Source organism: Lacerta agilis, chromosome 1 (assembly GCF_009819535.1).
Source record: "Lacerta agilis isolate rLacAgi1 chromosome 1, rLacAgi1.pri, whole genome shotgun sequence".
Taxonomy (NCBI): Eukaryota; Metazoa; Chordata; class Lepidosauria; order Squamata; family Lacertidae; genus Lacerta; species Lacerta agilis.
This window is the reverse complement of record NC_046312.1, coordinates 93628667-93643555: the sequence shown is the minus strand read 5'-3', so window position 1 is coordinate 93643555 and position 14889 is coordinate 93628667. Positions and strand designations below refer to the sequence as shown.

General features: G+C 40.8%; 1 protein-coding gene across 1 annotated transcript in view; it reads left to right on the top strand.

Annotated features, from left to right (window-relative positions):
• The window catches only part of NCKAP5 (NCK associated protein 5), a 546232-nt gene extending 534007 nt beyond the window's left edge, over window positions 1–12225 (top strand). The window contains exon 20 of the mRNA XM_033163803.1: window positions 10799–12225. Coding sequence (XP_033019694.1) covers window positions 10799–11068 — 270 coding nt within the window. The 3' untranslated portion in view covers window positions 11069–12225. The remainder of the gene's footprint in view (window positions 1–10798) is intronic.
• The last annotated feature ends 2664 nt before the right edge of the window (window positions 12226–14889 follow it).

The following is a 14889-nucleotide window of genomic DNA, read 5'->3' as shown; positions in this document are numbered from 1 at the left end:
AATATCTAGGATCAGCTCCAAAACCAAATCCCACCATGGCAAATTTGCTAATGAATGTCAGTGAGAGAGCTTCACAGTGGAATCTCCCTTTGAAACTTATTTGTTGGGAGCCGCAGTGAGCTTAAAGCCGTTTCTGATGTTCTAGAGGTCAAAAGCTCCCTCGGTGCTTTGAGTGCTCTCCTTTAAAAAAAAAAAAAATCTAAGTTGTATCCATTGTGCCCTCTTGTGCAACTGGACCTGTTTGGACTATGTAAATGGCAGAAGGGCACTGCTGGCCATGTTTATTCATTAGCAGCTGCTGCTGGTTGGGACTGGTCGACATCCACATCAGTGATGGGATTATATTCATTTTAGGGCATTTTGTATTTGTGCTCTAAATAGCACTGTGACACACATACACACATGCTATCCTTGCATTGTTTGGACCATTTGACCCCATTTTAGGGAGAGAGTGCCATTCTCAGTTTATTATGTAAGACTCTGTTCACAACTTATAAATGAGTTGTGCACAGGTTGGAGAATGCATACCTTGGGGTACGCCTCAACAGCCCTGTCACAGACTGCATACCAGCTATATCCACTCTTCCTAGATTTTGAAAGCTTCTGGCTTCTGGACTTGAGAAGAACCCATTTTAGCTCTGCAAAAGGAACCATCCAATGAAATTAACAAGTGAGTATTTTGACAGGGTTGTGGTGGCAATGCACAAAGTGCTCTGATAATGGAAAGGAGGGGGCATAATAAGATGCAGAGGAAAAAAGAAATTGTAGGAATGCCCCCCTCCTTTGTAAAGTAATAGCTTTCATATGAAAGAAGAAATAAAAATCTGAAAGCAGTGCCCTGAAGATCAGCTAAGGCTGTGTTACCAGGTTAAAATGTAGCAAGGTTGTACTTTTTCTCAATTTGGATAGTAGCTGGTTCGGGGGGGAAACACATCAAAATGCAGCATTTCATTAGAAATGACAGGCTAGATATGCATCATGGCTAATGTTGTATGCAGGGCCGTCTTAAGCATATCCGGCACTGTAGTGCAAAGATCCCTTCAGTGCCCCCCCCTGGCAACTCCAAAACAAGGGAGGAGGTGGTGGAAAATGTCCTCTGCCTCCCCCATCGCCCGATCCGTGGTGTGGTGGCGGCGATCAAGCAGGAAAATGTGCTGGCGGACATGCTCTCCGGTGTCGGGGCGCCCGAGAAGGCAGCCCGAGAAGGCTGCGTGCCGCCTTTTGCCAGGAAGCAGGAGGAGGACAACGACTGGGAGCAGGGCCGTCTTTAGCAGATGCAGAGGCTTGGGAGAGAAGCTGTGGGCAGCTTCCATCCGAAGCCTCTGCGGGGATCACTCTCCTCCTGCGGAGGCTTGGGAAGGAAGCTGCACACCCGCCAGCCATATAGTTGGTGGGACGCAGCTGGTGGACATGCAGGGAAAGGGGAGGCTGCCGGCAAAGCCGCACAGCTCCCCCACTCACTAGGGTGCCCCTGAGAGGCCGGCGCCCTGGCGCAACAAACCACTAACACCAATGGGAAAGACGGCTCTGGTTGTATGTACACCACTTCCCAAACCAGCAGTGAGAGTACAGAGGAGTGTGTACATAGCCTCAGGCTGCAACCCTGTGCCCACTTATCTGGGATAAGCCCAGTTTAACTATATAAGAGTTCTTTCTGAATAGACACACCTAGGAATGTGCTATAATGAAGGAAATCACAGGAAGCGGTATGGGTATCTCATTCTTTTCATGTGATTTTTGGCAGCAGATTGCACACACAAAATATTGTTCCTTTGTATGTATATTTGGTTTTCAGCAGATAGAATACTGCTAATTTCAGCTTGAAAACTACAGTAAATGAACCTTTTTATAAAACAAATTCCTTGGGCACACACAAACTTTCAAGTTTATGCATATAGGGACCGACTAATTTATCACCAGTACATTAGTGGAGTAAGAACTCTGATTTGTATTATTTTATTCAGCTCCACTGTTTCCAAGGAACTTGTTAACAATAGAAAATTTGAATTAAAAAAAGGGGGGAGCCACAGAATGTTAATAGCGTGCACTATGATGTTTTTATGTAATTTATCTCAATGGTCCATTAGTTACTTTATATCATAAATATAAAGTACCTTCAGTAATTTCTAAGACATCTAGTGCTGATTAAATGTGAAATTTAACATGATAAATAGTATAGATTATTGGATCAATATGACCTTGGATAAGCAAAGGCAGAGTAACTTGCAGGATTTAACATGCAAAAAGCTTGAAAACTATTCCACTAAATAGCGACATTTTTATTTTACTTTTTAATCAGCATACTTGCTACTTCTGATCAGGGATTAGGTGTGAAATGAAAGACCTTGAGTTATGCAATTAAGTATTGATTTTGTTGATCTATATTTAATTCTCATAGCAATTTGGCAGCTTACAATATAAAAACACAAAAATACATACCATACCGATCTTCCTTCCCTGCACCCTTTTTACTGCTCCCACTCAGTTGCTGGGCATGCCTTACAGACAATTTTCTCTCCACTCGCCTGTCACAATCTTTCAGACTTATCACAGAAGGCTTCTACATTAATCCATGGCAGCAGGATCAAATGCCAATGGATATGGAGAAGGACATATATGCTGGATGGCTGTTATGAACTCCCATAACTGAACCTGAGTTGTCATTGAAAGCATTGAAGAACCTTAAATTTAAATGTTCCTGAGCCTGAGTTGCATTAAAGAATTTTATATATTGGCTGGCTTCTCTTTGTGGCCAAGTCTAAGCTTTAGATTGGGTGTGACACCTGTTGTAGTTCTTCAGATTTTCATCTTTATATTTTTGGAGCATGGTCCTTCCGTCTGCATGTGCTGCTTTCCCCATTTCTCCACCCAGACAGCTCTTAGGCACATGGGCATGGCTTGTAGCAAAACAACTCTTATTTACGATGGGCAATCTGCTCACCTCCCATTCTTCAATGTACCCATCTCTGTCACCTCCATAAACTTGAGGCTGAGCTCACTCAGGTATCGGGAATAGATTTTGCCATTTGTGTATCTGTTTAATAGTACAGTATAATATACCCAATTCCTGGCAATTGAGGGTGTATAACAAGTCAACATAAATACATCCTTATTGAAGTAGAAGAATTGCCATAGTGGATTGACAGGTAAAGGGCAGTGTGTGTTGCATTTTATTATTTATTTGTACTTACAACATGTAGCATGTTAAACCTTTTTGTTTGTTTCTGGAATCCAGTATACCCAAAACAATATGTAATCATTACTTTGGTGATTAAGTTTTAATTAAATCTTTAATGAAGCAGCATGTGTGTGTACAGACATGTATATATGTGCAAACATAATTGAGAATCATCAGAAATCCCATCAAAAATCAGCTAAGAAGTAGTGGGTTGTACTTTTTTCTCTATTGTGTGTTTTTTTTGCTTGTTCTCCCCTTTCCTTTGTGATGATGATGTGAATACGTTGGCAGGTAACTAAGTACCATCTGGAGGAGTTACTCAGGGTTCATCAGGCAAGCTTCTGATAGTAATGATTTTCAGTCACTTGTGTAGGCCAATTTTATCTGAACCAGTGACCTAGAGGTTAAAGGTTTCATATACTATTACCAAATCCCTGAGGCCATCCAATTCCCCAGGATACAATATAATCTATATCCTGCAGAATGGCCCTTATCAGCAAGAAAAGGTACTGATTCACACTAAAAGTGCATTAGTAAAATAATGATTTAAACATGAGCAGAGGTTTTGAGCTTCCTAGTGGCTGAAATCAGTAGTGGATTTAGAAGCACTGTGGTGGTGGGTAAATCTGCACCATCTACTCTTCCATTGTGTAACTGGATGCTTATACTGTTAGTTCCTTTGTTTTTCTTTCTTTACTTGTAATGCCAAAGCTGTTTTTTTAAAATCTTTGAAGCATTACTGCCATTTTGTATTTAGGGCAGTATCAAACCTGTATATGACTTTGGTATTAGTGGAAAGATTTACATGTTCCTAAAGTATAAGAGTAATCATATTATTTTTTTAAAATAATCATGGTAGTAATAGCCAAATTTATATCAGCCACACTACATCTTGGTCATTTCGCTACTGATAACAAAAAACCCAAACCAGATAAAAAGTTGGAATAGAACAGTAACAAAATAAGGACTGAATTGAGCAGATGTGATGGTTTCTTGCCATCTATTTGGCCAAACCTTACTTTATTCCATTAACATGAGAGAACAATTTCATTTTCATAAGTTTTGTTCAGACACATTTAGTTCAGAGGGAGCTAAGATATAATTGAGTTTATTTTTAGGCTTACAATTAATTGCACACACTTTTGTAATGATTTGCCCATGTGCATTAAGTACCGGTATATATTACATAACTTCTTATCCCAGAGACTAGCGAGGATGCAGGTGTTAATCTATTCTGCAAATAAAGTTTTGAAGATTAAACTAAGGGCCATGCTGAGGGTGGGGGGGAGAGGTGAGTGTCTTCATATTCATTGGTCTACCAAATTCAGCATGAACTTTTTTTCATAGTCTGACTTTAAATGGGTAATTGAAATTTTTCTCTTAAGCAAAATAAATAAAATCCAGAAATAAAAGGCTTATTTTTAACAGCTTACGAGAGTATTTGCTCAAAGAGCTAATAGCACACTACCAAATATCTTTCATCGTCCAGCACAGCCATTGCCTCACTGTAGTATGATAAAATCCTGTTAATTAAACTGAAAGAAAAACCAGATTATCTTCCACCGTTGATGATCAGTTAAAGAACCTTTCACACATTTTGTTTTCACAATTGTTGGAAGCTGCCCAGAGTGGCTAAGTGGGTGGCTGGGGCAACTCAGTCAGATGGGTGGCATATAAATAATTGTTATTGTTATTGTGCCATGGATGGCTAACTTCCCAGGTGTTGTTGGGCTGTATCTTCCATTGTTCCTGACCACTGATCATCCTCACTGGAACTGATGGCATGTGGAGTCCAGCAACATCTGGAGATCATGGTAGTGAATATATTTTTGCTTATGCACATGGACTTCCCCTCTGCTACTCCATGTGTATACACTGCACCCTTCCCAAATCTGCTCCAGAGGATAAACAGATTCAGAGGGCACCTGGGTGGATTCCATTGCACAAGCAGAAATCCTTGCTCTAACATTCCAGATGTTTCTGAAACTTCCATCAGCCCCAGAAAGCATGGTCAGTGGATGATGGGAGTTGTAGTCGAGCAACATATGGAAGGCCAGTGTTTTCCCACACCTGCTGCAATATAACATTCACATGCTGCTATGTGCTGACATGACAGTTTGTTCCACTTTCCTGATGTTTCCATGTGCTGGCTAAGTGCAAAAACCCATTGTGAATGCAGCCTGAGTTTGCCACCACATGTCAGTCTCAACTGCAACCACAGGTTTCTTTGACTATTGTACCTTAATGATACACATGTTTATCCTCTTCACACTTAAAAGCCTTAGGTGTACAACTATCAATGCAGTATGTCAAGCGCCCCTCAGATCACTAATCTTGGTTGCTAAAGAGCAGAATTAAATTTATTTATTGTATTGTCAAGTACAAGTACAAAAAAGAAGCTCATTTCACACCACAAAAACCATCCTCCAGTGATTATGATAACAGCCAGACAGCCTTACCTTTAAAACTAGACCTAGTTTTGATGGACAATATGACCTAATCCAAAACTCATTACAGTTAGCAGGAAGACTCCTGTTGACTTTGGTAGACTTTGGATTAAATTTAAATCCCTTGCCTAGTTTCAACTACTGAATACTGTTTATTGCTTGACATTTTGGTTTACCGGTAATTTGGCTCCTTGATTTAACATCATAGAATTTGACCTTAGTGTTTTTCCCCACCTTAATCCAGTATATTTTATTAATTGATGTCATCATATTAATTACTAACTAAACTGTAATAGTACCACTGAAAGTGATAAATAGAAGCTGCAATTTCTTTTGTCTGATCAGCTTACGTTTATCTTGTCTAGATCAGTCTATCAGTTTCTACCCACAAGGTTTAGAGGTGAAACCCTTAACTCCTTTTACAGCTATCTCCTTAAATTCTGATAGAAGGAATCTGGCATCCCACTCAAGCAATTCCTACTGTTTTGGAAAATCTTCCATGTATCTCTATATATGTAAAGTATTAAATATAGCACTGCCTTGTGGCAAGTTCTTTGAGATGAAGACCCCTGCTTCTATGGGGTTGGCATATACAACAAAGTACTATATTGCATCTTAAGCACAGAAGCTGTTTTTCACTGTTAAAGTTTTCAGGGCTGTAAGAACCATGTACATATGGATTGGAGTATCATAAATATGGGGTCTCTGCCGAAAAGACAGTCTTTAGTTCCTGCTAACCTAATATTTCTTGGGGGTGGGCCTATAAGAAGAACATCAGAAACTGATCTTAGGGCCTGGTTTGTACAAGTGCAGGTAGTCCTTCAGATAATTTGATCCCAACCCATCTAAGGCTTAATAGTAGCCAGGCAGCACTTTACATTTTGTCCTGAAGCAAACTGGTAACTGGTACACCTGATATAAAATATACATCAATTGCTCTGATCACCAGGCCCGTACAAACAATTCGGCCAGTCGTGTCATATAGAGTGCATTACAATAGTATGTTCTGATGGCTTGCATGACTGTGACAAGGTCTGCTTTCTCTAGATAGGATTGCAGTTGGCAAATCAGTCTAAACTGATAAAAAGCATTTCTAGCCATTGAAGCCACCTGGAACATCAGTTGATGGTGCCAAGTTCAGGAGAACCTTCCCAAAATGAGAATTTTGTCTTTTGGGGAGAGTGCAACCTTATCCAGAACCAGCTGGATACCTCCATCCAGATCTGCATATTTTCTTACACAGATAATTCATTTTAGTTCAGCTTGCTTGAGGTAGGTCATCCATCCCAAACTTCCCTCCAGATACCCAGTCAGGGTTTTAAACAGTTCTCTGGGATGAACAGATAGAAAAGAATGGTATTGTATTAACACCTACGATAGTGGTGACACCTGAGTTGTTTGCAGGTTTCAAACAGTTTAGGGAATCCAGAGGATCAATGGCTGCATTGTGGCGTCATGAGCCCCTCAGCACCACCTTTTGGATGTGTCACATCAGAAAGGACTGCAGCCACTATATACCTTGCCTCCAAGCCCTAATCCAGGCCAGATGGTACAGAAGGATATCATGGACAATTGTTGCAAAAGCTGCTGAGAGGTCCAGGAGAACTGAAGTGTTACATGCTAATTTGGGAAGCCTGGATTCCATTAAAAACTCAGCAGTGGTGTAATTAGGTGGCCTTGAGAAACCTTTCCCCATATCCTGCAGCTGGGACTCATAGTGACATACCACAAAAGGATCTTTGTGAGAAAAGGACTGCAACACAGATTTCTGTACCACTAAACAGCCTTATAGAATTATTAATAATTATAATATTTTTCTTGATATTTTCTTTTCTTGGCTGTGTTAAATATATTCAAAACAGAGCTGCGTAGCCGAAAATGAAAAAATATGGAGTGTCCCCCCCCCACTGTGGTTTAGCATTTTGCAACCAAGACCATATGATAATGGCTTAAGTTCCAAAACACAAACCTAGATGTATAACATAGGCTCTTGGTAGCAGTGCCAGGAACAATGTTAGTTCCATTTCAGAAAAAATGATTTTGGAGCAGCTCCATTGGTTTCCACAACACAAAATTGCCAATACAGTCGTACCTCTTGTTACGAACGCTTCGGGATGCGTACAATACGATTTTACGAATGCGCCAAACCTGAATAAAGGAACGCATTACTTCGGGTTCGGCGGTTCACGCATGCGCAGAACGCCAAATTGCGTCGCGCAGATGCAGCACTTCAGGTTACGCACGTCAACGGGTTACGAATGGGGCTCCGTAACAGATCACATTCATAACCAGAGTACCACTGTACCCTGTTAGTAGTACTGTCCATGCTAATGAGGCGTGGAAGGCAGGAACACAATAGGGCCACTGGTAGTTTGTCTGCTTTGCAGGCCATTTTGGGGCTACTGGAATTTTGGTGTTTCATGTTTGATAGTGAAAGTGGTTTTTGTAGGATCAAGCTGGCAATAACCCAGTGGCCTATATGACTGAGATGCAAAAATCAAACTAGTCTCCTCTCTCTCTCTCCTCTCTCTCTCTCTCTCTCCTCTCTCTCTCTCTCTTGTGGGGGGGGGCTCCAAAGGGCTGTGTATTTTGCCAGCTTTCCAGCTACATCCCTGCACTGACCAACCCCAAAATTAGCATTCCTGACAGGCCATGTCTATAGCTGGGTTCATATGGCATTGGGAGGAGGGATGCAGTCAGAGGGGAGATGGGCAGCCCCACACCTGCAAGTGTGCAGAACTGCTTTCAAACACGTGTGTGGGGCCCTTAGGATTCAGACCAATAGAATACTAATAGAACTAGAATACCTAATCCTATATTGGACATCATCCAAAGCATTACATATGCAGAAGTGCTCCATTTTCTTCCACAAAAATACACATTTCTCATGAATACATGAGCATACTCCCTTACACAGTTTATTGAGCTGGGGCATGGCTGCCACTTGGAGATCCAGTGACTTTAGTGGAGGTTTTTTTCCATGAATTACTGGGTGGTTTGAATCAATAAATGTAAGGCTTACGTTTCAGCTGGCTTATCTCACTCTTGTAATGGAATAAGATAGTGCAGATGTTATAGTCTGATTGTGGAAATGGTAGTGTAATTCAGTAGCGAACACAGGCCCATCATCCTGGCTACTTATGCTTTTTGAAAATGACTTTCACAATTTGTACTTGGGCTTAAAGCATTTTTAAAAAATCAAATTAACCAGGCCTAGCTGGTTATGGGTTGGGCTTCAGCTGTAAAAATTAGCATTGTGGCTTTAAAAATATTGCAAAAATGAGCACACATAATGTGGATCTAAACAGAACCCTAGGTTTTTCGGAGTCAAAATATCCTCACCTTAGGTTGCATTTATGTTGCAATATCTTTCTTTCTTTTGGTAATCTTGATATTTCTGGATGACCAGTAAATCAGCCACTTCACTTGCCAACTAGACATAAAGTAAAAATGTTTGTTCTTGGACTGCCAATAGTTTATTGATCCATTTATTTCTGCCTGCAACTAATACTGAAAATGAAGAATGAGTGTAACATTAGCACACCTCATTTAACAATGGATACTGCAAAAACCTTAGATATTGTTAAAGCCCCTAATGCATTCAGTATTTTCATGTATTTCTTTAATGATATTATTGAGAAGAGATGGGTTTTTTATTTTTAAAAGAAACACCAGCTGTGTGTGAAAACCAGGTCATTTTTATATTGAACCTCTCCCTAAAACAGCTGATTAAAAGTGTTCTTCAAGCAGAGATAAAATTGGTATTGTACAATCCAGCTGTGTTTTTTTTAAAAAAAAAACATATAATATGCTGATACATTGTCCAGTGCTTCATTTTATGTAGTTTTGTCAGATTACAACACTTCTCCAAGTAGGCATAGCCAATATCTGATTGATTCTGGCCTGAGGGGATTGGACCAGCTCAGTGTAATTTCCTCTCCTGTTGCTTTCATTTTTGTTGGAAATGTTTTTTAGTTCATGAAAATCAATACACATGCAAAATGCGAGGTTCTTTCCTCGTAAATTTAATTAATGTCTGCATTATACAGATTTATTTTAGTAAATATATATCCTATACACACTGGGATACTTTCCCTCAGATTCCTGGTTCCTTACTAAAGTCCCAAAAATACTCAGCCTGTTAAAACAGGTGGTATATTAATCTGTAGATTAATTGGATAGCAGAAGTTGCTTCTTTTCCTCTGACACTGGTTGGTATAGGCCACACTATTCCATACACATTTAAATATTTTGTACACCAGCATTTTTCTCTCAAAGTAATGCATAGTTTTTATATCTGATTTACACTACTGACAACAAAATCTGACAACAAAAACATATTACAGTGGGATTAGGTACATGTATATAACATTGTAGACATTACCTGCAGTCTTGTAGTCCCTGGGAAGGCGTTTCCGTGGCCATTGGGTGTTTTGGACAGTTTCCTCCCAAGTATGGAGAGCGAGACCCAGTGTTGTAGGGCCCCCTCCTGCTGCTACAGAAATGTTCCTGTTTCTTGCATCACTGATGTCGATAGAGGCAGAAAGTTGGTGAACCTGGGGCAGTTTAGGGGCTATTCTTTCTGGTGTGACCCTGACAAGTCAGGTGCACTTTGGATTTATTGAAATAAGTGAGACATGAGCATTAGTCTGTATACAAAAGTTCCACTGATTTTAATAGAACTTAACCATGCCTGTCTTGTCTTCTGCTTTCACCTAATATTTCCACTGTTACTGGGTCTCAGAATAGGGGTGCACTCACCAGAGTGAAATAATAGTGTCAGCTACTTTGACGAACATCCAGTTGTCCTTAAATAATGATTCCTGGAAAAGGATGGGAAATGTAAATTACTCTGGAGATGCTGGAGATATTTCACACATACAGATTCCAAAATCAGCTGCTTAAAATGTAAATGGCACTTAACTGTTTTGCAAATTGAGTCCTATTTGTCTCAGCAGAATCATTAAAGCTATGATTTATCCCAAAATGAACTTTATTCTTGCATTTAATTATTATGGAGGATTAAGCCCCAAAGCATTTAACTATCTATTTCTTTTCTGCTGTGAACTTTGGACAGGCAGTAATTGACTATTTACAATTTTGATAACTATTTTTGTTTTTGGAGAAGAGTATGTTTCTAATTCTGACTCCCTCTCCTCTTAAATTGTTACAGAAATTGAAGCAACCTGAAGAAGCAAAGGAAGATTCTGAAAAGGGGTTATCTAAAATTTCCCTGGAGTCTCTCAATAAATTTAACAGCAGCAGAAGCATTTTATTGGAAAAGGAGAGCAAGGTTAAAGGACAAGAAGAAGAAAATGGGAAGAATGAAGAAGTTTCTCTAAATAGTTCTGATAGGCATGATATAGACCACTTGGAGTCCTTGAGTGATTCTTTATATGATAGCTTCTCATCCTGTGCAAGCCAAGGCTCAAATGATGTATAAAGAGGACACTCAACACGGGTGGCCACTGAGTGGAGCACTTAATGAACAGAAGAACTAAATAAATAAGAGCTGTTGAAAATATTCAAAGTAAGTTGCTAAGACTCATGATAGGATATATCCAGATATATTCATATAGAGCAATAACGAAGAAAAATCTGCATTATAACAAAAAGACTGAAAGTTTGACAGTACAACACAGTTGTTACTAAAAAGAAATAGTCTTAATTTTGCACTTTTATGAATTATTGTACAGAAGTTGTAAAAAATGTTCTGGGGAAGAGAAAGAAAATTATATTTGTAGAAAAACATGACAGCAATAAATACTAATTGGTGCCATGCTCCTGAAATAGCAGGCTACTAACTTTAAACACTGATGTTAATATTAACAAAGTTAGTAATTTTTTTGTAAAATAAAGATTTATGAACGTTCTAGTCTTAAAACTGTATGTAGAAACACTGCTTTATTGCAAAATTGAACTTGCCAAATGGTCTATAATGAATCACCTTGAACCACATTGTACAACATACATTTTTTAAAATGCATATATTTGTGCAATTTTGAAAAGATTCTCTATGAACTTGCATATTTCTCTTAATGCCATTTGGTGAAAACATCCAAGAGATACCCTCCTTCCCTATAATCTGTAGCCTTATATGTACCATGAATACATGTTGTCTTGATTTAACTTTGATATGATTTCATGTTAATTCTGTTAATTTGGGAATCATTGACTATAATGCAATTTATTTAGATTTGTATTCAACAATTTAAATTTTTTTAATCAAGAAAAAGATTGGTGCCAGCAAACAAATTATGGGGGGCGGGGGTTTCCTACAAAGACTCTTTATATGTAAGGGAGAAGTCTATTTCAAAGGTGGAGCGTATTTTTTTTAGATGTGGAATATTTATAACAACTTTTGTACAGCAGCCTGTAAGCTAGCTATATTTACAATACTTCCTAATCTGTTTACTGTGTTTGTAGCATACGCCTGTTGATTTCCACCCACTATGTTGTACTATCAGTGTTACTTGGTTAATACTTTCGTGCAATGTTACATTTCATGTTGTTTTAAATAATGTTGGGGTAGTTTGGTTGTTTCTGATTTTTATGAAATTTCCTTTGAAGTTTATTTCTGAATAAAAGTCATATCATATATGTTTATCCAAACAATGATATTACATACCCATCAACAGATGTTTTAACAGTGGTAAGGGTTGATTTGAAGTGGGCATTAAAAATCTGCCTAGAAATTGATGGTTAAAACTACCTTTATATGTACATATAAAGAAGCGATATTTATAGACGAGGACCAAGTGCAACAAAAGACATAGCTGTATACTAATGATTCTCCAGCCATTTCCCTTCTCAAACCAAGCTTGCCTGGTATGCTCCTCTGCTAATGTATGTGCAGATAGGATGCAAAATCAGTCAAATGAATTTTCTACATGGCAACTAAGAAGTAATTTAAGCTTAATTCAAACCTCTCTAGCGATTTCTCTCTCGCTCTCATTCATTCTCTCTCTCTCGCTCTCTGAGAAAAGATTGGGTGAATGATGAAAAGCAAAGAAAGGTCTCCGAGAGATGAGGCTGGAAAAAGCCATCAGAGGCGGGGTGCAAGTGGTAATGGAACAGCTTTAGACACATAATCTTATGGGAGATAAAGTGCTCCAGCAACAAAGTGAAGTCCCCACAGAACTGCAGGCATGGAGATAAATGGGACAGTGGCCTGAGCCCTGATAAAAAGAAGACTGCCCGTTTATAAGGCACATGCGCTTTTTTATTTTATTTTTTACGTCCTTTGTGTCACTGAAGTGAGACAAGATGAAGCCTAAGCTTCGGTTACCAGAGAGTCCCACTGAGCTCCATCAAGCTTGCTTCTTGCTGGACGTGTATACCGTAGGATTGCCCTGGAGAGTCCCCAAATTGCCAGGAAACATCACTGGCGATGCCCAGAACCTCACTTCAATGGGGGGGGGGTAAATCCTAGAAGGCGAGAAGATGCGATCCCCGACTGCCGCCCCCTCTGCAGCACTAAGGTAAGACATGATGCAAGTGGGTTTTCGCGCCTTTGGAGCACAGCAGCGCGCGAGAGCGGCAGGCAGGTAGTAGGCGGCGCGCAATGAAGGGCCGCTTGGCACTTTGTTTTCCCACAGAACGAAGCGCTTTCCCGGTGCTCAGCAACACTTGGCTGAAAATGCTGAACGGCATGCTTTCTCCGTTCCGTAAGACCCTCTTCGCGCCGGAGGCAGTGCTGTCTTCCTCGCGCCTCGCCCTTCGTTTTTCCCGCCAAAAAGATGAGGGGGCGGCGGCTCGAGCGGGGTGGTGCGTGCCCGAGCACGCGCCCTTTTGACTACCTAATCCTACACGCGCACACGCTTGCGCAAAGCCTTCCCTTGTTTAAGCTCGTCTATTTGGTTGTTTGGTTAGAGTGCATTGGCGCCTCCTCACTACGGCACAGCGTCACTTCCTCCCCGCTGCCTTGGAGTATCGTGAGTTGTTTGGTGGACATTGTCCGTACAGTCGCCGTATATTTCTTTTTTAAGTGCCTGAGAAAATAGGCTGCCCACGCATGCCTCTCTGAATGCACACGGGAAGCGCGCAAAACGTTAACCCACGCACCCTGTTGATTCACCCACTGTTACTACCGTAGACGGAGTGCAGAACAGGGATGGGGAACCGGATCTGTTTGGACTCCTAGTCCCATGAGCCCCAGTCCGCATGGACAATGGCCAAGAATGGTGGCAATTGTGTTTCACGTATCTGGAGGACCAGAAGTTCTCCATCTCTACTTCAGGAACACGTATCCAGGGAATAAAAAGCAGCAACAGATGCTTTTCTCTGACGTGTGGAAACTAATTGTATTAAATGTTTGCGTACCGCTCTCAAGTATTCAAAGCACTTCACGCTTTTTGACCCTTATAATAATCCTATATGGCAAGTCAGAATTATTATCCCCCGTGTTGCGTGAGGGGAAACTGCTCAGATTAAATTTAGCATACAGTACAGTAAATTCAGAGCAGAGACAAGATTTGAACACTGATTTCCTGGTTCAAAACTTGACAGCCTCTATGCAAGTAATCGCCCGTAGCCTTCAGCAACTGCTCAGGTTCCCCTCTGTGTGGGGGGAGGGGGGAGCACCTTAGGTGAGCATTTCGTGCATCCACACCATTAGGATGTATGCACAAATTTAGCAATCTGGCACAGAATGGGGGCATTTTACAACTCGTCCCTTTCTCGTTTTCTTAAAAGTCCTTTTCTAGTCCTCAAGGGTGTTTGGTATGTTCTCTCTCGAAAGTACAGAAATACTCTTGGCCGGTAGACAACTTGGTGCCTCCGCTCGGTCTCCCGCGAGAGCACCCTTCAGTCAGTTCAGCAAGCTGCCGCCTCAGATGCTGCCAAAGCGCCACATGAAAGACAGGAGAACATAAACACCAAGCACATCGCTCTCCATTGGAGGAGATGAGTGTGTGCCGGTGTGCACGCCTATACTGTGACCTGTGCGATCATGACATCTGAGGTATTAGTATTAGACTAACCTTAGACACCCCCCAACCCATCCCCAGCAACCTCAAGCTGTTCTTCACCTGCTCCACATCATGAGCTGGCCCTGCAGTCCCTGCACCAGGTTGAAACTATTGGGGACAGGGCACTGAAGCCGCTACTTCTTGATATGTGTCGATTATTTAGGAGCGGAAGGCATCACCCTGGGAAAAGCCCAGACCAAAACGAGCTCCTTTTTTTGCACGGCTCCTTTTGTTGTCCCTTGAGGCTGTCTGTGTATGGAAAGGGCGGCCTTTTTCCCGCGCCCAAGAGAGGCTC